Source organism: Asterias amurensis, chromosome 8 (genome assembly GCF_032118995.1).
Source record: "Asterias amurensis chromosome 8, ASM3211899v1".
Classification (NCBI taxonomy): Eukaryota; Metazoa; Echinodermata; class Asteroidea; order Forcipulatida; family Asteriidae; genus Asterias; species Asterias amurensis.
Window position 1 is genome coordinate 7,031,127 of NC_092655.1, and position 18,361 is coordinate 7,049,487.

The following is an 18,361-nucleotide window of genomic DNA, read 5'->3' on the forward strand; positions in this document are numbered from 1 at the left end:
CCACATAAATGATCACCAAATTGGAAAATTTTGACAATGATCAACGACGTAGCAAATTCTTGTATTCTCTTTTAGCTTTAAACAAATATTTTGAAAAACAAAATGAGCTACCAAGATGAGTGTCTAGACGCGTCGATAAGTCGATCGTTTTGTTTATCTTCTTGCATGCGCAAGCTCAAGGGCGAAGAGAGCGCCCCTAATTAGCTGTTAGGAGTAAATATTGGATACTTATTTATCCATTGATCGGGTGCTTCTTGCTCCTGGTTAACAGTTCAATGCGATTTGAATCAGTGGCGTGAAATATACACGTTCATTTGGAGAAGGGGGTTCCACAATGGATAATTACATTGTTTATTTTAAACTTAGGATTAATCTTAGGACTTAGGGCGGGTGCAGTTCCGTATCCAAATACGTAGGACGCATTGAACCCATCCTAAGTTAGGGCGGGTTACTCGTCCTAACTCGAGTTAGGATTAATCCTAGCGTTTCGTGAAATCGACTGCAGTCTCCTCACTTGGTGTATCCCAACATACGCATCAAATAACAAACCTGTGAACATTTGGGCTCAATTCATTTATTGGTAAAGCTTCACTCTATGGAAAGGATGGTTCGCTTCCCTGGCATACGTTATGACCAAAGATTTCACAAAACAGTGAGTCGGATTTCGTAAACAAAAAAATCGTGACACGGATTATTCGATCAATAAATTATTTGATTGATTGATTGTTTGACTAGTTAGTTTTTTTTTTTTGGGGGGGGGGTATTCAAAGTTCATTTGTTCTCACCATATTTTAAACAATTTCTATTAAATAAAAACAAGTAAAAAGTGATGCTTTAAAGCATTTTAAATGGATAAATAAGTTGTTTTACATTTCCCTTCCTCTTATCTACGCGTATTGACATTTTGCAGAATTAAATAGCAAACATAAAAAAAGAAAAATTGCCTAACTTTTAACGATTGTCTTCCTTTGTGCATCTTTTGATTAAAAAAATATAAGTATATCGACGGTCTTTCATACTTAACATTTTTGAAATTTTAGCAGAAAAAATAAAACATGTTAAGTTGCTTTTCTTTTTCTGCGATCATCCTCCATCACGGGTGAAGCATGGTCCACCCTCAAAACATAACTTGACGTCACAATTCGTGTGATCGAACTGTTAAATTTTTGTTTTCGCATTGGAGATATCTAAAACTTCAATGCACTTGAACAGTTTCCAGGGTTGTTAATCAGTAAATATCCTCATGACCGGCACTCCGTGGTTTTATTTTCATGTCCACATCTCTCAATGAATCACGATTAATTAAAGTAAACCGTCCTTTAATTTATGTCGGTGTTAATTACCGGCACTCAGTGGTTTTATTTTCATGTCCACATTTCTCAAAGACTCATCAACTCCAGTCCAACTTTCCCAAGTTATCCCTTTTTCATTGCTACCCAAGTATCTGTAACGCCGATAGGGCCCGTTTAAGTTGGAGGTTTGGCAATCGTTGTACCACCAAGCTCCATGGTAGATCTCTGCGCAGTTGCCCTCGGCATTGTCGTTGTCATTGTCATACGTTGACCATGGCATTCCATTATGCTGTCCTATCATCGAGTCACCTGGAAATAAATACAAGGAGTTTAAGGAGTTTAAGGACCCGGCAAATAAATTTTGACAAATTTTGTCATTATCCATAAATAATAAATGTATTTTGAAGTTACCATATCAAATTCCCCTTTTTGTCTCACAACAACTCAAAGCTCTACGACATTAAAAAACGCGGTCCTGACGATTCTATGAAGAAGGAAGATGCTGCATTGTTTTATTTTAGCCAAATCGGTTAGGACGATTGTGAAGTCTCCCCAACTTTCTTTTACTACCAAATCAAAAGCTGTCCAACAAATCATGCAAAAGTTAGGGTGAAACGGGTTGAACATTGATGTGTTTTTCCCTTTTTCCTATTTCATCGTCCGCCATTTTTGGGAGCCATACAATTTGTTTTACAAAATGGCGGACTGTGTTAATTCACGAAGTAAAAGAAAAAACACGTAATTATGAGGCACATTTTATGTGCATCGTTATATGTACTTTTACATCATCTTTTACACCAAATTAATTCATGTAGCCTAAAAGCGTCGGAGGCAACGTGGTCTCTGCAGAATTCAAGCTTGTATCAAAATTATATGATAGACAGTCGTTCTCAACCATGTTGTTATATCTTTAACCCCAAGGTCGAATGAGTTGGTGTCTTTGTTTTCAAGTTGGCGTATCTTAAAAAGCCGTGACACAGGCGCTTGACTTCTCGTTTATGCTTTAAACGGACCGCGTACCTGCAGGTTCATTGGGGGCGGAGCACCTCTGCCCCTCCATTAACAGTTAAAAAAATATTAAAATAATAAAATAAATAATGCTATAATACCTGTTTTTGTGGTACCGGTAAATGTACCAATCGTCAAGGTGTAATTGTCGTTCTCGTCAGACACATGAAAACTATCGTACCTAGAAAGAAAAACAGTTATAACCAAAACAACCTCAATTAAACAGCATAACTGGTTTAAAGATGAAGTGTACAAATCTATAACTCTGACTTGGATTTTAAGATCATATGATCAGTGGCGTAACTAAGGGAGTGGGGCACAAGGGGTCATGTTTTTAAGTGCCCCTCCCTAGAAAATATGTTCCCCCCCTTGTGCCCCTAAACAAATAATACGCCGCTCCATTTATTTATATATAAGTAAATAAAACACAACTTCTTACATAGCATATGTCCAGTCATAATTATCAAACAATAGCAATACTCGAAGCTGATAGTCATCTTGGCTCGTCAAAAGATGAATATTCTCCAATCCAATCCAAAACTCCCCGTTCAGATCCCCAAATCCAGTTTTGTACTCGGTCCAGTCACGATAAAACCCAACGTTGCCGCTATTTCGCTTCTGGATTTTCTGCAAAATGAAGGAAAATAATCATCTTTTTTTTCTACGAGTGTGAAAACTGGTTTTACCTACCTGTGTATGGATATTTCTCCTTTGAAAAACCTTTGGAATGTTAAACTTTCGTATTCAACAATTTATGAATAATTATAAATTAATGTTTACTTTAAATAAAAAGGTCACCATGTCTAATATAAATGCAAATCAACAAGCGACATGCGACACAAATAAATAAAAAGATTGCAGCTGTCAATGATAGACTGAATCAAGTTGCATTATAAACAGTAAAAACATGGTATGCGGCAAACATTTAACTCGTAACACAGAGAATCTTGTTCGTGTTTTCAGTGTTCCTTTCCTTTTTCTTTTTCTCTTTTCACTTACGAGACAAAGATTTGGGCACGTAGACCCAAATGGCCGTCAATTTTTAGGCCATTTTGAATTTGGGGTTCACTGTTGAGTCAAGTGTCTGTACATTTCCCTCTATCAAGAATAATATACGAAAATAAAGACAGGACTTGGTTTCCGAAAAATTGGAAATTCTCGACAAAGTATCGGTGATGATTTTTTTTTAAGTTTTTTGTTTTTTGTTTTTTTGACACGTACCGTCCATCCTCCGCCACCGTATTGGTCCATTTGGCAGTACACATCAAGTCCCTCCGCCCTGCCTTTGACAAAGATGGTGTAGATACCACTTATTGTTTCCCCATTCTGGAAATGGTCCCAGCAATCCTTGGGTTTTGGATCAGCTGTTGAGCGGCAAACAATAAATTATAAATAATTGATGACAAATACACTGAAGGGAAAGAGTGTCAAAGACAGAAAAAATTAATTCCCTCTTGGTGCAAAATAACTAAAAAAGGCATCTGATTTTTCCTGATTTTTTGTGAAAAAAACTTTTTATTTAAATTCATTTTGGTTTTTACCCATATACACCGATGTATGTTAGCACTGTATACTGAGTGCTTATAACCCGAGTTATATGAACAAAATCATAGGCATATTACTCGGGTGGGATTCGAATCCACGACCTTTGCAATTCCAGATCAGTGTCATACCAACTAGACCAGCGAGATTGCCGGTGGCTAGAGGCAGTTCGAATCCCATGTTTTAGCAGCGGGTACTGCAAACGATTTAATAGATGTTCAATTTAAATCGGGGATAAAGAATGTTTTTTTTTAAATATATTTTTTTACCCATATACACCGATGTGTGTAAACACTTTGTACTTAATACTTACCTGAGTTCTGTGAAAAGAATCACAGGCATATTACTCGGGTGGGATTTGAACCTACGACCTTGACAATTCTATTATATTTTTTAAAACTTATTTCCTAAAGTTCTTTTTGAAACAATCCGGGCTGTGGATTGGGATCGGTTTTTGGCTCCATCAGTTATTTGTAAAAAGGTGCACTTTCGATGCGGGTTTCAAAACAGGTCGGGGTCAGAGCTTTTGCCGTCAAGTTTGATGAATTGTGCATTTATTGAAATAAATCCCCTCCGACCCACATTAGCAACTACAAACTAAAATTCTAAAGTAGTGTCATTGTGTGTTTATAACCGAAGACCTACCAGTAGTTGAGGGCAGTCTCTCCTGTGTCAGAGTTCTTGTTGTTGATGCTTCGGTTGCCAAGAGAACAGGAGCTGCCTTTGTCTGTCAGAAAACAATAAAGAGCATGTGATGTTCGTATCTTAATCAGGGCCGCTTTCTTTAAAGGTAAAGAGTCATAAGTTGATTTTGGGCACATAATAATTACAGGAAAAGTTATAAATAAGGGTGCAATGAAGGAAACGTTTCGAGTTTTCAGCTGGTATCACGTTGAGGTAACAGCGGGTACCAATCGCATGTAATCGCTGCAGTATTCCCGAACGGACACCAACCCACAGGAATCTGAGAAACGGTTCGTGCTTAAAACTTAATTGACAATGAAATAAACCAAAATATTGAAGTCAATAAGTTCTCATACACGTAAGGGGATATATGAGGAAGTAGCTCAAAACATTATAGGGGCCTACCAAAAAAAAAACGCGTTTCATTGGGACCTTTAAAGCCATCATTTGACACTTTCGGTAAATAGTATTGTCCAAGTCCCACACTTCGTGTATCAAAACTTATATATACAATAACAAACCTATGCAAATTTAGGCTCAATCGGTCATCGGAGCCGGGAGAAAATAACGGGGAAACCCACCCTTGTATCCGCACGTTTCGCCGTGTCATGACATGTGTTTAAAATAAATCCGTAATTCTCGCTGTCGAGGATTGATATTGTTTTAATGTTTTCTCAAAAAGTAATGCATTTCATGGAATAATATTTCAAGAGAAGTCTTTCACTATTACCTTCTGTAAACCCTGTCAATTATTTGTAAAACCGAAAGTGTCCAATGGCTTTAAGATGAATTGTCAACATACTAATTGTGACTTCACATTTACTTACTCTTAGTATCTAAAAAGGACAGTTCGAAATAAGTCTCCGGTTAACTATGACATACGAATAGTTATCCAAACGTTTTAATGAATTGATTTTAGAGTTGACGCCCAAAGTACGTGAGAGCAATGCGATTACCGGAATCGGCTTTTCCATTAAACTCAATCGGTCGTCGAAGTTGCGAGATAATAATGAAAGAAAAAACACCCTTGTCACTAGAAGTTGTGTGCTTTCAGATGCTTGATTTCGAGACCTCGAAATCTAATTCTGAGGTCTCGAAATAAATTCGTGGAAAATTACTTCTCGAAAAGTATTCCACTTCAGAGGGAGCCGTTTCTCACAATGTTTTATACTAACAACCTCTCCCCATTACTTGTTACCAAGTAAGGTTTTAAGCTAATAATTATTTTGAGTAATTTACAATAGTGTCCACTGCCTTTAAACAAAACACTGAAACGAGGTTAGAGAGAAGTATTACCACACAATTAAATTTTGACCTTAAAGTGGACTTTCGTGGAACACATTTTAAAGATGTGAAAGTATACCTTTAACATAAGCGGCTAAATTTGTTTTCGTTATTATGAAACACCAAGTCACATGTATTGAACCCAACTTCAGTTTGACATGAAAGCACCAACGTCCTAACTATAGTTCTCTATCAATAGTTGACCTCCAAAAAATGGTGGGTAATGTAATTATTCTTTGGCCTGAAAAAAAAAATGGGGGAAATTAAACCGCCTTTTGTTACCCCCCGCTATGAATTTGAGAATGAGCCACGAGCCAGGAAAATAAATGAGGCTAAACCAGCACCGATTTATGGGGAAATTGATAAAGACCTTGGAACAATCCATTTGCATGGAAGGGGTGTTGGCAAAAACATGATAAATTGATAACCCAAATCTACAACACCCCCCCCCCCCACCCCCCCCCCACCCAACCTACTGTGGACCCCGATGCGGGCATTGGGGGTCAGACCTAATTATCGATCATCATGACCCAGATAATGTATGATGATGACCAAGGAACTGGTCAAACGGTCACACAGTTTAAAGACACTGGACACCTTTGGTAACAATTGTCAAAGACCAGTCTTCTCACTTGGTGTATCTCAACTTATGCATAAAATAACAAACCTGTGAAAATTTAACCTCAATTGGTCGACGAAGTTACAAGAGAACAAATGAAGAAAAAACAACCTTGTCGCACAAGTTGTTTGCTTTCAGCTGCCTTGAACTCGAGAGCTCAGCAAAGGTATTGATTTCAATTCTAGTGAGAAACTACTTCTTACTTCAGAGGGAGCCGTTTCTCACGATGTTTTACACTATCAACAGCTCTCCATTACTCGTTACCAAGTAATTTTTTAAGCTAACACTTATGAATAGATTTCAGTGCATTTAAGTGAAATCACATTTTCTAGGTCAGCCATAACCAGGAAGATTGCATGCCCCATGTGACCCGGAATCCGAGTCAAATCTAACCCTAGAATTGTTAAAATGGTGTATATGGACATGTTGTTCCTGTTGTCTTCGGTCCCATGAAGGAATATTAAAACACAGCTATGTGTGACATGCACTTTGCAGACATTCATTTTTGTTTAACATTAAATTTAAAGACACTGAACACTTTTGGTAATTGTCAAAAACCAGTTTTCTCTCTTGGTGTATCTCAACATAATATGCACAAAATAAAGAACCTATGAAAACTCAATTGGTCGTCGAAACTTGCGAGAGAAAATATAATTCTGAGGTCTCGAAGCTCGAACTCAAATTCAAATATTATAGTGGAAAATTCGTTACTTCAGAGGGAGCCGTTTCTCACAATGTTTTATACTATCAACAGCTCTCCATTACTCGTTACCAAGTAAAGCTTTATGCTAATAATTATTTTGAGTAATTACCAATAATGTAATGCTTCTCTTCAAATGGTTTAATATTTTCATAGGTTATTTAGAGCGCACAAATTAAATTCAAGTTTACAAAATCACCAATTGTGGTTGACAGAATATTTAGAGTTAGTATATACATTATTTGAGCTATCACAAATACATCAGTGTATCATAAGTGACTACAACCTCACGAAAGAGTTTAAGAACCTTATATGATTTTGAGTCGCCGCAACTATTTTTGTTTGTGAGAAAGATTATTTCGGGCGCTCAATATAACTTGTTTTAAGAGAACGAAAATATTTCTAGAAAAAATAAATACTTATGGAAATAACAACGAAACTGTTAGTCTCACCCTGGTCTCCAGCTCGTAGTACATCCATCCAGACTCCTCCTTTACATCTCCGGGGTACTCGGTCTTCGTACCATCAATCAGCTCGCATATACCCGATAGATCCTTGTAATTCACGGCCAAACATTCCGGTTCGCGGAGGCAGTTGGCCAAGCATCTGGCAGGCGATCTAACTCGTTTTACACTCCGAAGTAGATGGTTTTTAAGAGCTATGTTGGATCCAGCGGATTGGGAAAACCCAGATGAACGCGAGAGTACTTGAGCGTGAGACTGGGTAAAAAAGTACAAGCTGAGAAAAACAGCAAGAACACAAATCTTCCGCAATTCAAAACAGTTCATTTTGGTAATAACTCCCTGAAACTGTTTGAATTCGTCACGAAAGAAAAGTTGACAAAACAATGATGCGTCAACCCCCGTCAAAACCGATTGCAATTTGCAAAACCAATTGCAACGTTTTGTGAAAAGTGACGCCAACTGAACCAGTTATGATCAAATACTGACGTACTGAAGATTGCAATAAGCTGATTTCATGTTAAACCGATCATGACAAGCCGCACACTCTCTAACATTCCCGTCAGAAATAAAAACTAGTTACTCGTTTTAAAAGTTCGATGTTTTAGTTGGGTTTTAATGATTCTCTTTTGAAACAGTTAATGAGGTTACAGCAATTTTTTTTTGTAAATAGTGTTACTGTTTTGAGCCCCAGTCAAGCAATTAAGGAATTACTCAAAAAAAAACCATAACATTGGATCAACAAGAATATTGGCAATGAGCCAACAGCATCACATTAAAACATCACATTTGTTTTTACTCGAAACGTTCAGTTGATGACTAAAAAACACCAAAGCTAAATAATGGTTCACATTCAGTTTTATTGACTATTTCGTCTTACTGACAATTTTGTACACGCTCAAGGACGAAGATGGCACTTTGTTGTTAGCAAAGTTTGCATCGTGTAATCTTGTCATTAATGGATCTGTGCTTCTTGACCCCCCCCCCCAATATTAAATGTCCCCTCAATTTGGCCTAATATTTGGTGCGTTCGTTTAGCTTCCCTGGGTCGACCCCGATGTCGCATATTTTATTTTTTTCCAGGACGAACGTGGGCACACAATTACTCCACGTTCGTCTTCGAACCAGGAAAAACCCAGACACGTCACCACGTGAGCCTTCCCGTGGTGACGTCAGTGCACCTCGGGCCAGCCCCAAGTGACCCAATCCACAAGTGGGGCTCACGTCGTATTGGCTTCACGCCCGAACGCTCTTTTGTTGGCAGATTTGCATCACCCTTTAAGTAAAAGAAGACTTTCATGCTACTTCGCTTTGCTCATACGCATGAAAAGCAGTTTCTTTCTTAAGGACAACACGAAAAATAATACAAAGAAGCACATTCTTTTGTATCTAATGAAATTTATTAATATTAAGGCATGGGGACATTGCCGCTTATGGCAGGTATGAACCAACACAAAGATATTCTCGGGGGTTAATGGTTTCTTTTTATGTACCTCGAAAAAGATTATGGTCCGCAGTAGCCATTTTGTAGACATCTTGCACTTGTCTGCCCTGGATTGTTGGTCTTTGGTGTTTCCTGGCCTCTATAAATGCCTCGGCAACTGTCCTATTTCATGTGGTGCTTGAGTCCGCTATCTTTATCTTTCTTTAACTTGTTGCCAGTATAAAAAGGTTTGCGGTAACACCATGTAATGACTATCTCTAATGAGTTGGGGTGGTTCTGAAAAGAACCGTTGGTTTTAACTCGACGTTTCGATCAGTATGCTCTGATCGTTTTCTGCTCTGAACTACTATCTCCAGAACAAAATTGATAAAACATATCGTTTCAGCTTGAAACACGATGTTTATTTAGTTAGATAATTGGTGAGCAGCTGGCTACAGACAAAAAGCAATGACAACAGTTATATAGCTTTATAAGCATTAGTGCTAACACCATGTGTGTACCCTCTGGATAGGTAGATTGTGCTTGATTAAGAACTTCAATTGCTTTTTATTTTACTACAACGGAGTAGATTTTTGAGAATTCGGGGGACTTCTCTGATAAGAAGTGTCTTGCTTTTTAACTATACTACCTGGGCGGAAATCGAGCGAGACATTTGCCTTTAGGGACAGGTTTGGGGCTACATTTTGGTTCGGGCGACATTTAAGTGCGGGTTTGGGGCTACATTTAGGTTCGGGCGACATTAAAGTGCAGGTTTGGGGCTACATTTAGGTTCGGGCGACATTTAAGTGCGGGTTTGGGGCTACATTTAGGTTCGGGCGACATTTAAGTGCAGGTTTGGGGCTACATTTAGGTTCGGGCGACATTTAAGTGCGGGTTTGGGGCTACATTTAGGTTCGGGCGACATTAAAGTGCAGGTTTGGGGCTACATTTAGGTTCGGGCGACATTTAAGTGCAGGTTTGGGGCTACATTTAGGTTCGGGCGACATTTAAGTGCAGGTTTGGGGCTACATTTAGGTTCGGGCGACATTTAAGTGCGGGTTTGGGGCTACATTTAGGTTCGGGCGACATTTAAGTGCGGGTTTGGGGCTACATTTAGGTTCGGGCGACATTTAAGTGCGGGTTTGGGGCTACATTTAGGTTCGGGCGACATTTAAGTGCAGGTTTGGGGCTACATTTAGGTTCGGGCGACATTTAAGTGCAGGTTTGGGGCTACATTTAGGTTCGGGCGACATTTAAGTGCGGGTTTGGGGCTACATTTAGGTTCGGGCGACATTAAAGTGCAGGTTTGGGGCTACATTTAGGTTCGGGCGACATTTAAGTGCGGGTTTGGGGCTACATTTAGGTTCGGGCGACATTTAAGTGCGGGTTTGGGGCTACATTTAGGTTCGGGCGACATTTAAGTGCAGGTTTGGGGCTACATTTAGGTTCGGGCGACATTTAAGTGCAGGTTTGGGGCTACATTTAGGTTCGGGCGACATTAAAGTGCAGGTTTGGAGCTACATTTAGGTTCAGGCGACATTTAAGTGCAGGTTTGGGGCTACATTTAGGTTCGGGCGACATTAAAGTGCAGGTTTGGGGCTACATTTAGGTTCGGGCGACATTTAAGTGCGGGTTTGGGGCTACATTTAGGTTCGGGCGACATTTAAGTGCGGGTTTGGGGCTACATTTAGGTTCAGGCGACATTTAAGTGCGGGTTGGGGCTACATTTAGGTTCGGGCGACATTTAAGTGCGGGTTTGGGGCTACATTTTGGTTCGGGCGACATTTAAGTGCAGGTTTGGGGCTACATTTAGGTTCGGGCGACATTTAGAGCTCTGTCTACATTTAGGGGCGGCACAATGAATAAAGATTAGCGGTGCTATGAAATAAATAAATAACGTTAAGGTAGAAGTTGTAGTCACATGGCACAATATACATAAACTCAAACCGTAAGCATTACTGAAACTAGCTAAAGTGTGTTTTAAAACGCGACGCTCTGAAAGGTTTAAACGATAACATTAGTTCAATAAATCTATAATACTTAACTACCCTTGATTTGAAATCTAGTGAAACAGACTTTGAGTGTAGTTAATTTAAATCAAAAAATATTTTTCAATGACATTTAGTTTCGACAAATTCTGGCCTTCATTTGGCACGAGCCTTGGCCAAAACAAACTGATAATGTACAAGTGTACAACTTGAGTTTTCACCAAACTTGTCCATTTTTGTTTCCTCTGTGAACCTGTGTTTTTAAGAAAGGGACACTTCCAAGTCGCTTGGAAAGTAAACCATCCTTTAAAGACAGTGGACACTCTTGGTGATTGCCAATAACGAGTCTTCACAGTTGGTTTATCTCAACATATGCATAAATTAACAAACCTGTGAAAATTTGAGCCCAATCGGTCGTCGAAGTTGTGAGATAATAATGCCAGAAAAACACCCTCGTCACACGAAATTGTGTGTTTTCTGATGCTTGATTTCGAAACCTCAAATTCTAAACTTGAGGTCTCGAAATCAAATTCTTGGAAAGTTACTTCTTTCTCGAAAACTACATTATTCCAGAGGGAGTTGTTTCTCATATTGTTTATACTATCAAACTCTCCCTATTACTCGTTACCAAGAAAGGTTTCATGCTAATAATTATTTTGAGTAATTACCAATAGTGTCCCCTGCCTTTAATTTATGTTGGTGTTAGTTACCGGCACTCAATGGTTTTACGTTCATTTCCACTTTTATCAATGACTTATCATTTCCAGCCCAATTTTCCCAAGTTACTCCTTTTTCATCGCTACCCAGGTTTCTGTAACGCCGATAGGGCCCGTTTAAGTTGGAGGTTTGGCAATCGTTGTACCACCAAGCTCCATGGTAGATCTCTGCGCAGTTGCCCTCGGCATTGTCGTTGTCATTGTCATACGTTGACCATGGCATTCCATTGTGCTCTATCATCGAGTCACCTGGAAATATGACAACAGCTTTTTAGTTGAGGGACCGTTATTTTCGGAATAGATCTATTTTGAAAAGTTAGCATATTGTAAATGTAAAATCAATTTGTTGTGAACTACTTTAATTAATTTCCTCTTTTGGTTCCCCTCACAATCAAATAAAATCTGTAAAGACCCAACAAATGCGGTCCTGATGATTCTATGAAGATGCCGCGATGTTTTACTTGAGCCCATTAATAATAATAATATCGAAGTCTTATATAGCGCACGTATCTACCAAACGAGGTACTCAAGGCGCTGAGTATATACAAACTTTCAAAAAGATATTGCAGTGATGAATTCTGAGACCCAATTATTTAGCACCTTGTAAGGGTTTACAAGGTGCTACCCCAACTTTACCCCAACTTGTGTTGCTTTCCTTTGTTTACAAATACAAATATCCACTGGTGTGTGGGGGTTGGTGAATGTGCATCGCGAAACCTGTGGCGCGCAATTAAATGTGTTTGTAGCCCAAAAGCGCATATTCCAAAGTAACCGGTCCTTTTAATTCTCTGCAGAATTGGTGCTGGAATAGAAATTATGATGAAAGTAAGTTAAGACAGTAAGATAGAAGGAAGTTTCTTCCACCGGTCGTTCTCATAACCACTTCCATAAATCTCAAATGATTTGGCATTCTCGGGTTCAAGTTGGTGTATCTGAAAACGACACACCGGCTTCGTTGGGCTACTTTGGGCTGCTAACCAGGATAAAATTACAAGTCTTAAAGGGATGCAGAATTAATTTGTTTTTATCTTTTTTTTTTTTACCGGAGGTCACGTGATCAATTATAACTAATGATGGGTCTAAAAAAGCACGTGATCTTCCAGGTAGTTTACTTGTGCAGATTGATGGGTGGGAAAGAAACAAGAAAACAAAAATACATGAAAAATATAAAGAACACCGATTCAGACACAAAGACCCCCCCCCCCCGAGAATAAAGATGAAAAGAAAACAGAACAAACGCATGGGACCCATGCAGAGTCTACTGGAAACTTAACTAAACGCAATAAGGTTCGCTTGACTTAGAGTGAAGGTACGAAACAGTTGCCCATTGCAGTTTATCTGAGTTTATTCGTAATTCTTTAGTCGTACTTATTTGAATCATTTAGCTAAACTGATTGTCTTTTTACGAAATTAAAAGGAAAAAATTAGCAAAATCTCTAGTCGAACCAGCTTTGCTAAATTGAATGATGATTGTGTGTCACGAGAAAAGAATGACAATTTGCTGAATTGAACACAGTGCTAAAGAAATTTGAATAATTATGATTTCTGAATTTGAAACGCAGTAACAACTGGAAAGGGCCAAATAGCTTCAAATCGAACGCATGCAAATTAAATTGGCTGCTAATTTGTCGAAATTTATCGAGAAAACCTAAATTAATAAATGACAGTTAGTAAAAAGCATACTATACCCGTTTCTGCTCCACCGGTAAATGTATTAATCGTCAAGGTGTAATTGCTATTCTCGTCAGATACATGAAAACTATCGTACCTACAAAACAAAAGAGAAATAAACATAACCATATTTCAATCTTAACTGAACAACATCCACTATTTTAAAGGAACACGTTGCCTTAGATCGGAGTTGGTCTATTAAAAGCGTTTGAAACCGTTTAAAAAAAAAAATGAAATGCACATGGTTAGAAAGATGTTTTAAAAGTAGAATATAATGATCCACACAAGTATCACTCGAAATTGCACGGTTTTCCTGTTACGTCGCGAACTATCACGGTTGGTCATTTATGGGAGTCAAAATTTGTACTCTTATAAATGGCCGACCGTGTTAGTCGACAGGGTAAAAAGGAAACCACGCAGTTTCGAGGCATATTTGTGTAGGTCATTGTATTCTACTTTTATAATATCTTTCTAACCATATACATTTTATAACAAACGGTTACAGAACGCTTTCAAGACCAACTCGACCGATCCAAGGCAACGTGTTCCTTTAAGAAGAATTGGTGTTTAATATTGTTGACTTAAAAAAAAAAAAAAAAAATCAACAAAACACTACGTCTTACATAGCATAAGTCCAGCCATAATACGAGAGCCAAACTCGAAGCTGGTAGTCATCTTGGCTCGTCAAAAGATGAATATTCTCCAATCCCAACCAAAACTCCCCGTTCAGATTCCCAAATCCAGTTTTGTACTCGGTCCAGTTACGATAAAAGTCAACGTTGCCGCTTTCACGGCGCTGAATTCTCTGCAAGATGGTAGTAAAATATTATTTTTTTATGGACATGAAAAAATATGGCTTTGTGCAAAGAAAAGTTGTTGCATGGTCGAGTGATTTGGGGCATCCCAGTCACGACACTGTGTATTGTGTCCTTGAGCAAGACGCTTCACCATAATTAATTCTCTTCATCACCAAGTGGTATAGAAAAGTAACTGATATTGCGGTAAATATGTGCCTCCCCGTTTCTGACACTGTGAATCTGGGCGTTAATAATTGATGATCGGGTAGAAGTTATCTTCAAGTTATCCACTTTCCTTTTCATAACAAACTCAGCTCTTGACAGAACCTCAACATTTCATTTCAGAAAAATTTAAATCCCTTTGGCAAGAATATTGATTAGTGATTTAATATGATGGTTCCTTTGCACGTACCGTCCATCCGCCACCGGCGACGTTACTGTCCATATAACAGTACACGTCAACTCCCACCGTCTTGCCTTTGAGAAAGATGGTGTAGATACCGTTTGATCTTTGCCCATTCTGGAAATGGTCCCAGCAATCCTTGGGTTTCGGAAGAGCTGTTGAGGGGCGAACAAAATTTGATAAAGTCGCCTTTAACAACTTTATGTTTTGAATGTGGCGAGATAGAAAGGAAAAGCATGTTAAAGAAAGAAAGATTGATTAATGGGCGTGTTAATTACCGGCACTCAGTGGTCTTATTTTCATGTTAACTTTCATCAATGACTCATGATTTTCGGTCCAACTTTCCCATGTAATTCCTTTTTCATCACTACCCACGTATCCGTTGCTCCGATAGGGCCCGTTTAAGTTGGAGGTTTGGCAATCGTTGTACCACCAAGCTCCATGATAGATCTCTGCGCAGTTGCCCTCGGCATTGTCGTTGTCATTGTCATACGTTGACCATGGCATTCCATTGTGCTCTCTTATCATCGAGTCACCTGAAATATAGACAAAATAAGCAACAACCTTGTTAGTTTAAGGGGATTAATTAAAAGCACATGGACACCATTGGTAATTGTCAAAGACAACTATTCCCTCTTAGTGTATCTCAACATATGCAGAACATAACAAACCTAGGAAACAAATTTGGACTCAATTGGTCGTCGAAGTTTCAAGAGAATAATGGACAATAAAACACCCTTGTCGCACAAGTTGTGTGCTTTCAGATGCCTTGAAATCGAGACTTCAGCTGAGATCAGCTGAGGTTCAAACCTTTCAGTGAGAAATTATTTCTTTCCCCCTAACTACGTCACTTCAGAGGGAGCCTTTTCTCACAACGTTGTATCCCCATTGCTCGTTACCAAGTGAGGTTTTATGCTCACAACTATGAGTAATTACCAATAGTGTCCAGTGCCTTTGAGGCCCGGTAGTTCCTGGGTAGATTCCATTTGACTATTTGACCATTTAATTTTCCTTTTTTGATTCTCAAAACAAATCAAAGCTGCATCGACACGAAAACCTCAATCCTGGCAATTCTTTAAAAGTGCTGCGATGAATTCGTTCCCTTCTCTAAAGTTTCTTTTTCCAATCAGCAATTGAAATGAAGGGAATGTTCGAGTGTGAGTTTCGAAGCCCATGGCACGAACAATCCATGGTAAACGCTTTTATAGCCAAAAGCGCACAATCTGAAGGCAACGTGCACTTTAGATTATCTGCAGAATTCGTAGCTGTATCAAAATATTTGTTTTGACGAAAGTCAGTTTTTCCCTTGTTCTTTTCAACCATGTGCTAGCTTTAACACCAAATTCGACAGAGTTTGTATTCTTGTTGTCAAGTTGGCCTTTATTAAATAGTTGAAATCCATAAATAAACCCATACCTGTTTTTGTGGTACCGGTAAATGTACCAATCGTCAAGGTGTAATTGTCATTCTCGTCAGATACATGGAAACTATCGTACCTAAAAGAGAGGGAAACATTTATAAAGCAACCTTAGTTGAACATTATTAACTTTATAAGAAACAGAGTAATATCTTGATAAGGGTTGAATTCAAGTTCATTAACAAAATTAGTCACTAAATCACTACGTCTTACATAGCATATGTCCAGTCATAATAATCCAACGAGAGCCAAACTCGAAGCTGATAGTCATCTTGGCTCGTCAAAAGATGAATATTCTCCAATCCCAACCAAAACTCCCCGTTCAGATTCCCAAATCCAGTTTTGTATTCGGTCCAGTTACGATAAAACTCAACGTTGTCGCTCTCTCGGTTCTGGAGTTTCTGCATGATCGAAATAAAATATTAGTTTATATGATCAAGAAAATTGGCTTTGTGCCGAAGTGGTTTTTATGAATTTAAGTTCTGGCGGATTGGTCATCGGAGTGGGGTTCCCATCCCTGTCATGACACTTTGTATTGTCACCTTGAATTAGATGCTTTACTTAATTTACTTCTCTTTACACGGGGGCAAATGTACGAACCGCAGCAGATTTTAAGCCGTATACTCCACACGGGGCCGAATGACAAGGGCACTAATGTACACAAAGCGAATTGGCACCGTTAAAGGCAGTGGACACTATTGGTAATTACTAAAGATATTGGCAAAAACCTTACTTGGTAACGATTAATGGGGAGAGATTGGTAGTATAAAACATTGTGAGAAATGGCTCCGAGACCTCGGATTTAGAACTTGAGGTCTCGAAATCAACTATTTAAACGCACACATGCACCTTCGTGTGACAAGGGTAATTTTTATTTCATTAGTATCTCGGAACTTAGATGACCGATTAAGCTCAAATTTTCACAGTTCAGTTATTTTATGCATCTTGAGATATACACCAACTGTGAAGGCTAGTCTTTGACAGTTACCATTAGTGTCCACTGCGCCTAATGAAAATGCGCTGCTAAGAACATCATTTTGTTTTTAGATGTTGATATGTATGAGTTTCGGTTGGAAAATGTTGCGGCTTTTGAATTTTTTTTCATTCAATTAAACACATTGTGCATTTCGTTTACATAGCATACTCGGCTCATCAGTTCAGGACTTGGTTGCAGAAAACGTTGATGGTTTTAAGAGAGTTTTGTGTGGCACGTACCGTCCATCCTCCGCCACCGTGGTCCATTTGGCAGTACACATCAAGTCCCGCCGACCTGCCTTTGACATAGATGGTGTAGATACCGTTTGATCTTTTCCCATTCTGGAAATGGTCCCAGCAATCCTTGGGTCTTGGATCAGCTGTTGAGCGACACACAAACAAAACGATTAAACATAATTTTTTTTTTTAAGAATGTGACAAAGTAGAAAGGAAAAAAGTTTGATTTGAGCAAGCTTTTGAAATTTTCTAATGAAGTAGATTGCCTGATGTTCCGAGGAAGATGATTCCACATCATTGGTGCTGCAAAAAAAAGAGCCCCCCCCCCCCCAACTGTGTTTAGTTCTTTGAATGTGAATAAATTAAGTTTTGGAACAGTAACGCAGATTTCTGACAGGTTCTGTGATGGTCTAGAGGTCAGTGCGATATGAAGGGGCTGATGCACTGAGGCAGTAAAACCGAACGCCGAATGTGTACGATATTTTTTTTACTTCTGATAGCGCCCTCTTTTGACTCTCAGCCTGTTATTCCCAATACATCGCACCCATGGGGACACCCGGAGTCGAGCTTATAATCCGTCATTTCAAAAACGGCCTCAGTTTGATTTGGGGGGGGGGGAGGAGGGGTTCATGGAATCCTAATTCTCGCACTTCCTTACAGTAACTGCAAACTAAAACCATACACCATCAACAAAAAATACGTTCGGACGAATTACGTCGTGCCAATATAGGCCTATGCGCCGTTTTGCGTGCAGGTGACATGTGTCATTGTGTGTTTACAACCGAAGACCTACCAGTAATTGAGGGCAGTAGCTCATGTGTCTGAGTTCTAGTTGTTGGTGCTTCGGTTGCCATGAGAACAGGAGCTGTCTTTGTCTGTCAGGAAAAAAAAATACAGAGCAAGTGATGTCCAACCATATTAAAGGGCAGCTAGCTTTAAAGGTATAGTGCCGTTAATTGGTTTGTGTCGACATAACGCTAACAGTAAAATAAAAATAAAAATAGACTAAAAAACACGTGTGAAAGTTTCAGTGTCTTCTTGCTGAGGACACTAAAAACTGATTCGATATTTTCGAAAGAACATTGAATTCCTCGGGTTTATGGCCAGGTGGTACAACCACATTTCCGGCTGCAGCATTCACAAG

The 18,361-nt window shown here is 39.0% G+C and overlaps 2 protein-coding genes across 2 annotated transcripts; both read right to left on the minus strand.

The window, feature by feature from the left end:
* Positions 1-1,335: 1,335 nt before the first annotated feature.
* LOC139940828 (fibrinogen C domain-containing protein 1-B-like) lies at positions 1,336-9,125 on the minus strand. The gene is made up of 7 exons (XM_071937212.1): positions 9,084-9,125; positions 7,582-7,848; positions 4,488-4,569; positions 3,522-3,664; positions 2,740-2,927; positions 2,402-2,481; positions 1,336-1,601 (listed from the first exon to the last, which is right to left on the minus strand). Exons 1-7 carry the CDS (start codon positions 9,123-9,125, stop codon positions 1,336-1,338), a joined length of 1,068 nt encoding a protein of 355 aa, XP_071793313.1.
* A 2,578-nt stretch (positions 9,126-11,703) lies between these two features.
* Positions 11,704-17,321, minus strand: LOC139940339 (microfibril-associated glycoprotein 4-like). Its single transcript, XM_071936553.1, has 7 exons — positions 17,221-17,321; positions 16,005-16,084; positions 14,867-15,124; positions 14,598-14,743; positions 14,012-14,193; positions 13,406-13,485; positions 11,704-11,966 (listed from the first exon to the last, which is right to left on the minus strand). Exons 1-7 carry the CDS (start codon positions 17,319-17,321, stop codon positions 11,704-11,706), a joined length of 1,110 nt encoding a protein of 369 aa, XP_071792654.1.
* Positions 17,322-18,361: the final 1,040 nt, after the last annotated feature.

What these genes read in the sequence shown, in the direction of transcription:
- LOC139940828 (XM_071937212.1), bottom strand. Translation starts at nt 9,125, where the DNA reads ATGTCTACAAAATGGCTACTGCGGACCATAATCTTTTTCGAG. An exon ending in ACGGTGGCGGAGGATGGACG is followed by an intron (nt 2,928 to 3,521) that starts GTACGTGTCAAA and finishes TTCATTTTGCAG; the next exon opens with AAAATCCAGAAGCGAAATAG. An exon ending in TATGACTGGACATATGCTAT is followed by an intron (nt 2,482 to 2,739) that starts GTAAGAAGTTGT and finishes TTTTCTTTCTAG; the next exon opens with GTACGATAGTTTTCATGTGT.
- LOC139940339 (XM_071936553.1), bottom strand. Translation starts at nt 17,321, where the DNA reads ATGGGAAAAGATCAAACGGTATCTACACCATCTATGTCAAAGGCAGGT. An exon ending in AATAAGACCACTGAGTGCCG is followed by an intron (nt 14,744 to 14,866) that starts GTAATTAACACG and finishes GCCCCTCAACAG; the next exon opens with CTCTTCCGAAACCCAAGGAT. An exon ending in TACCGGTGGAGCAGAAACGG is followed by an intron (nt 11,967 to 13,405) that starts GTATAGTATGCT and finishes TCATATTTCCAG; the next exon opens with GTGACTCGATGATAGAGCAC.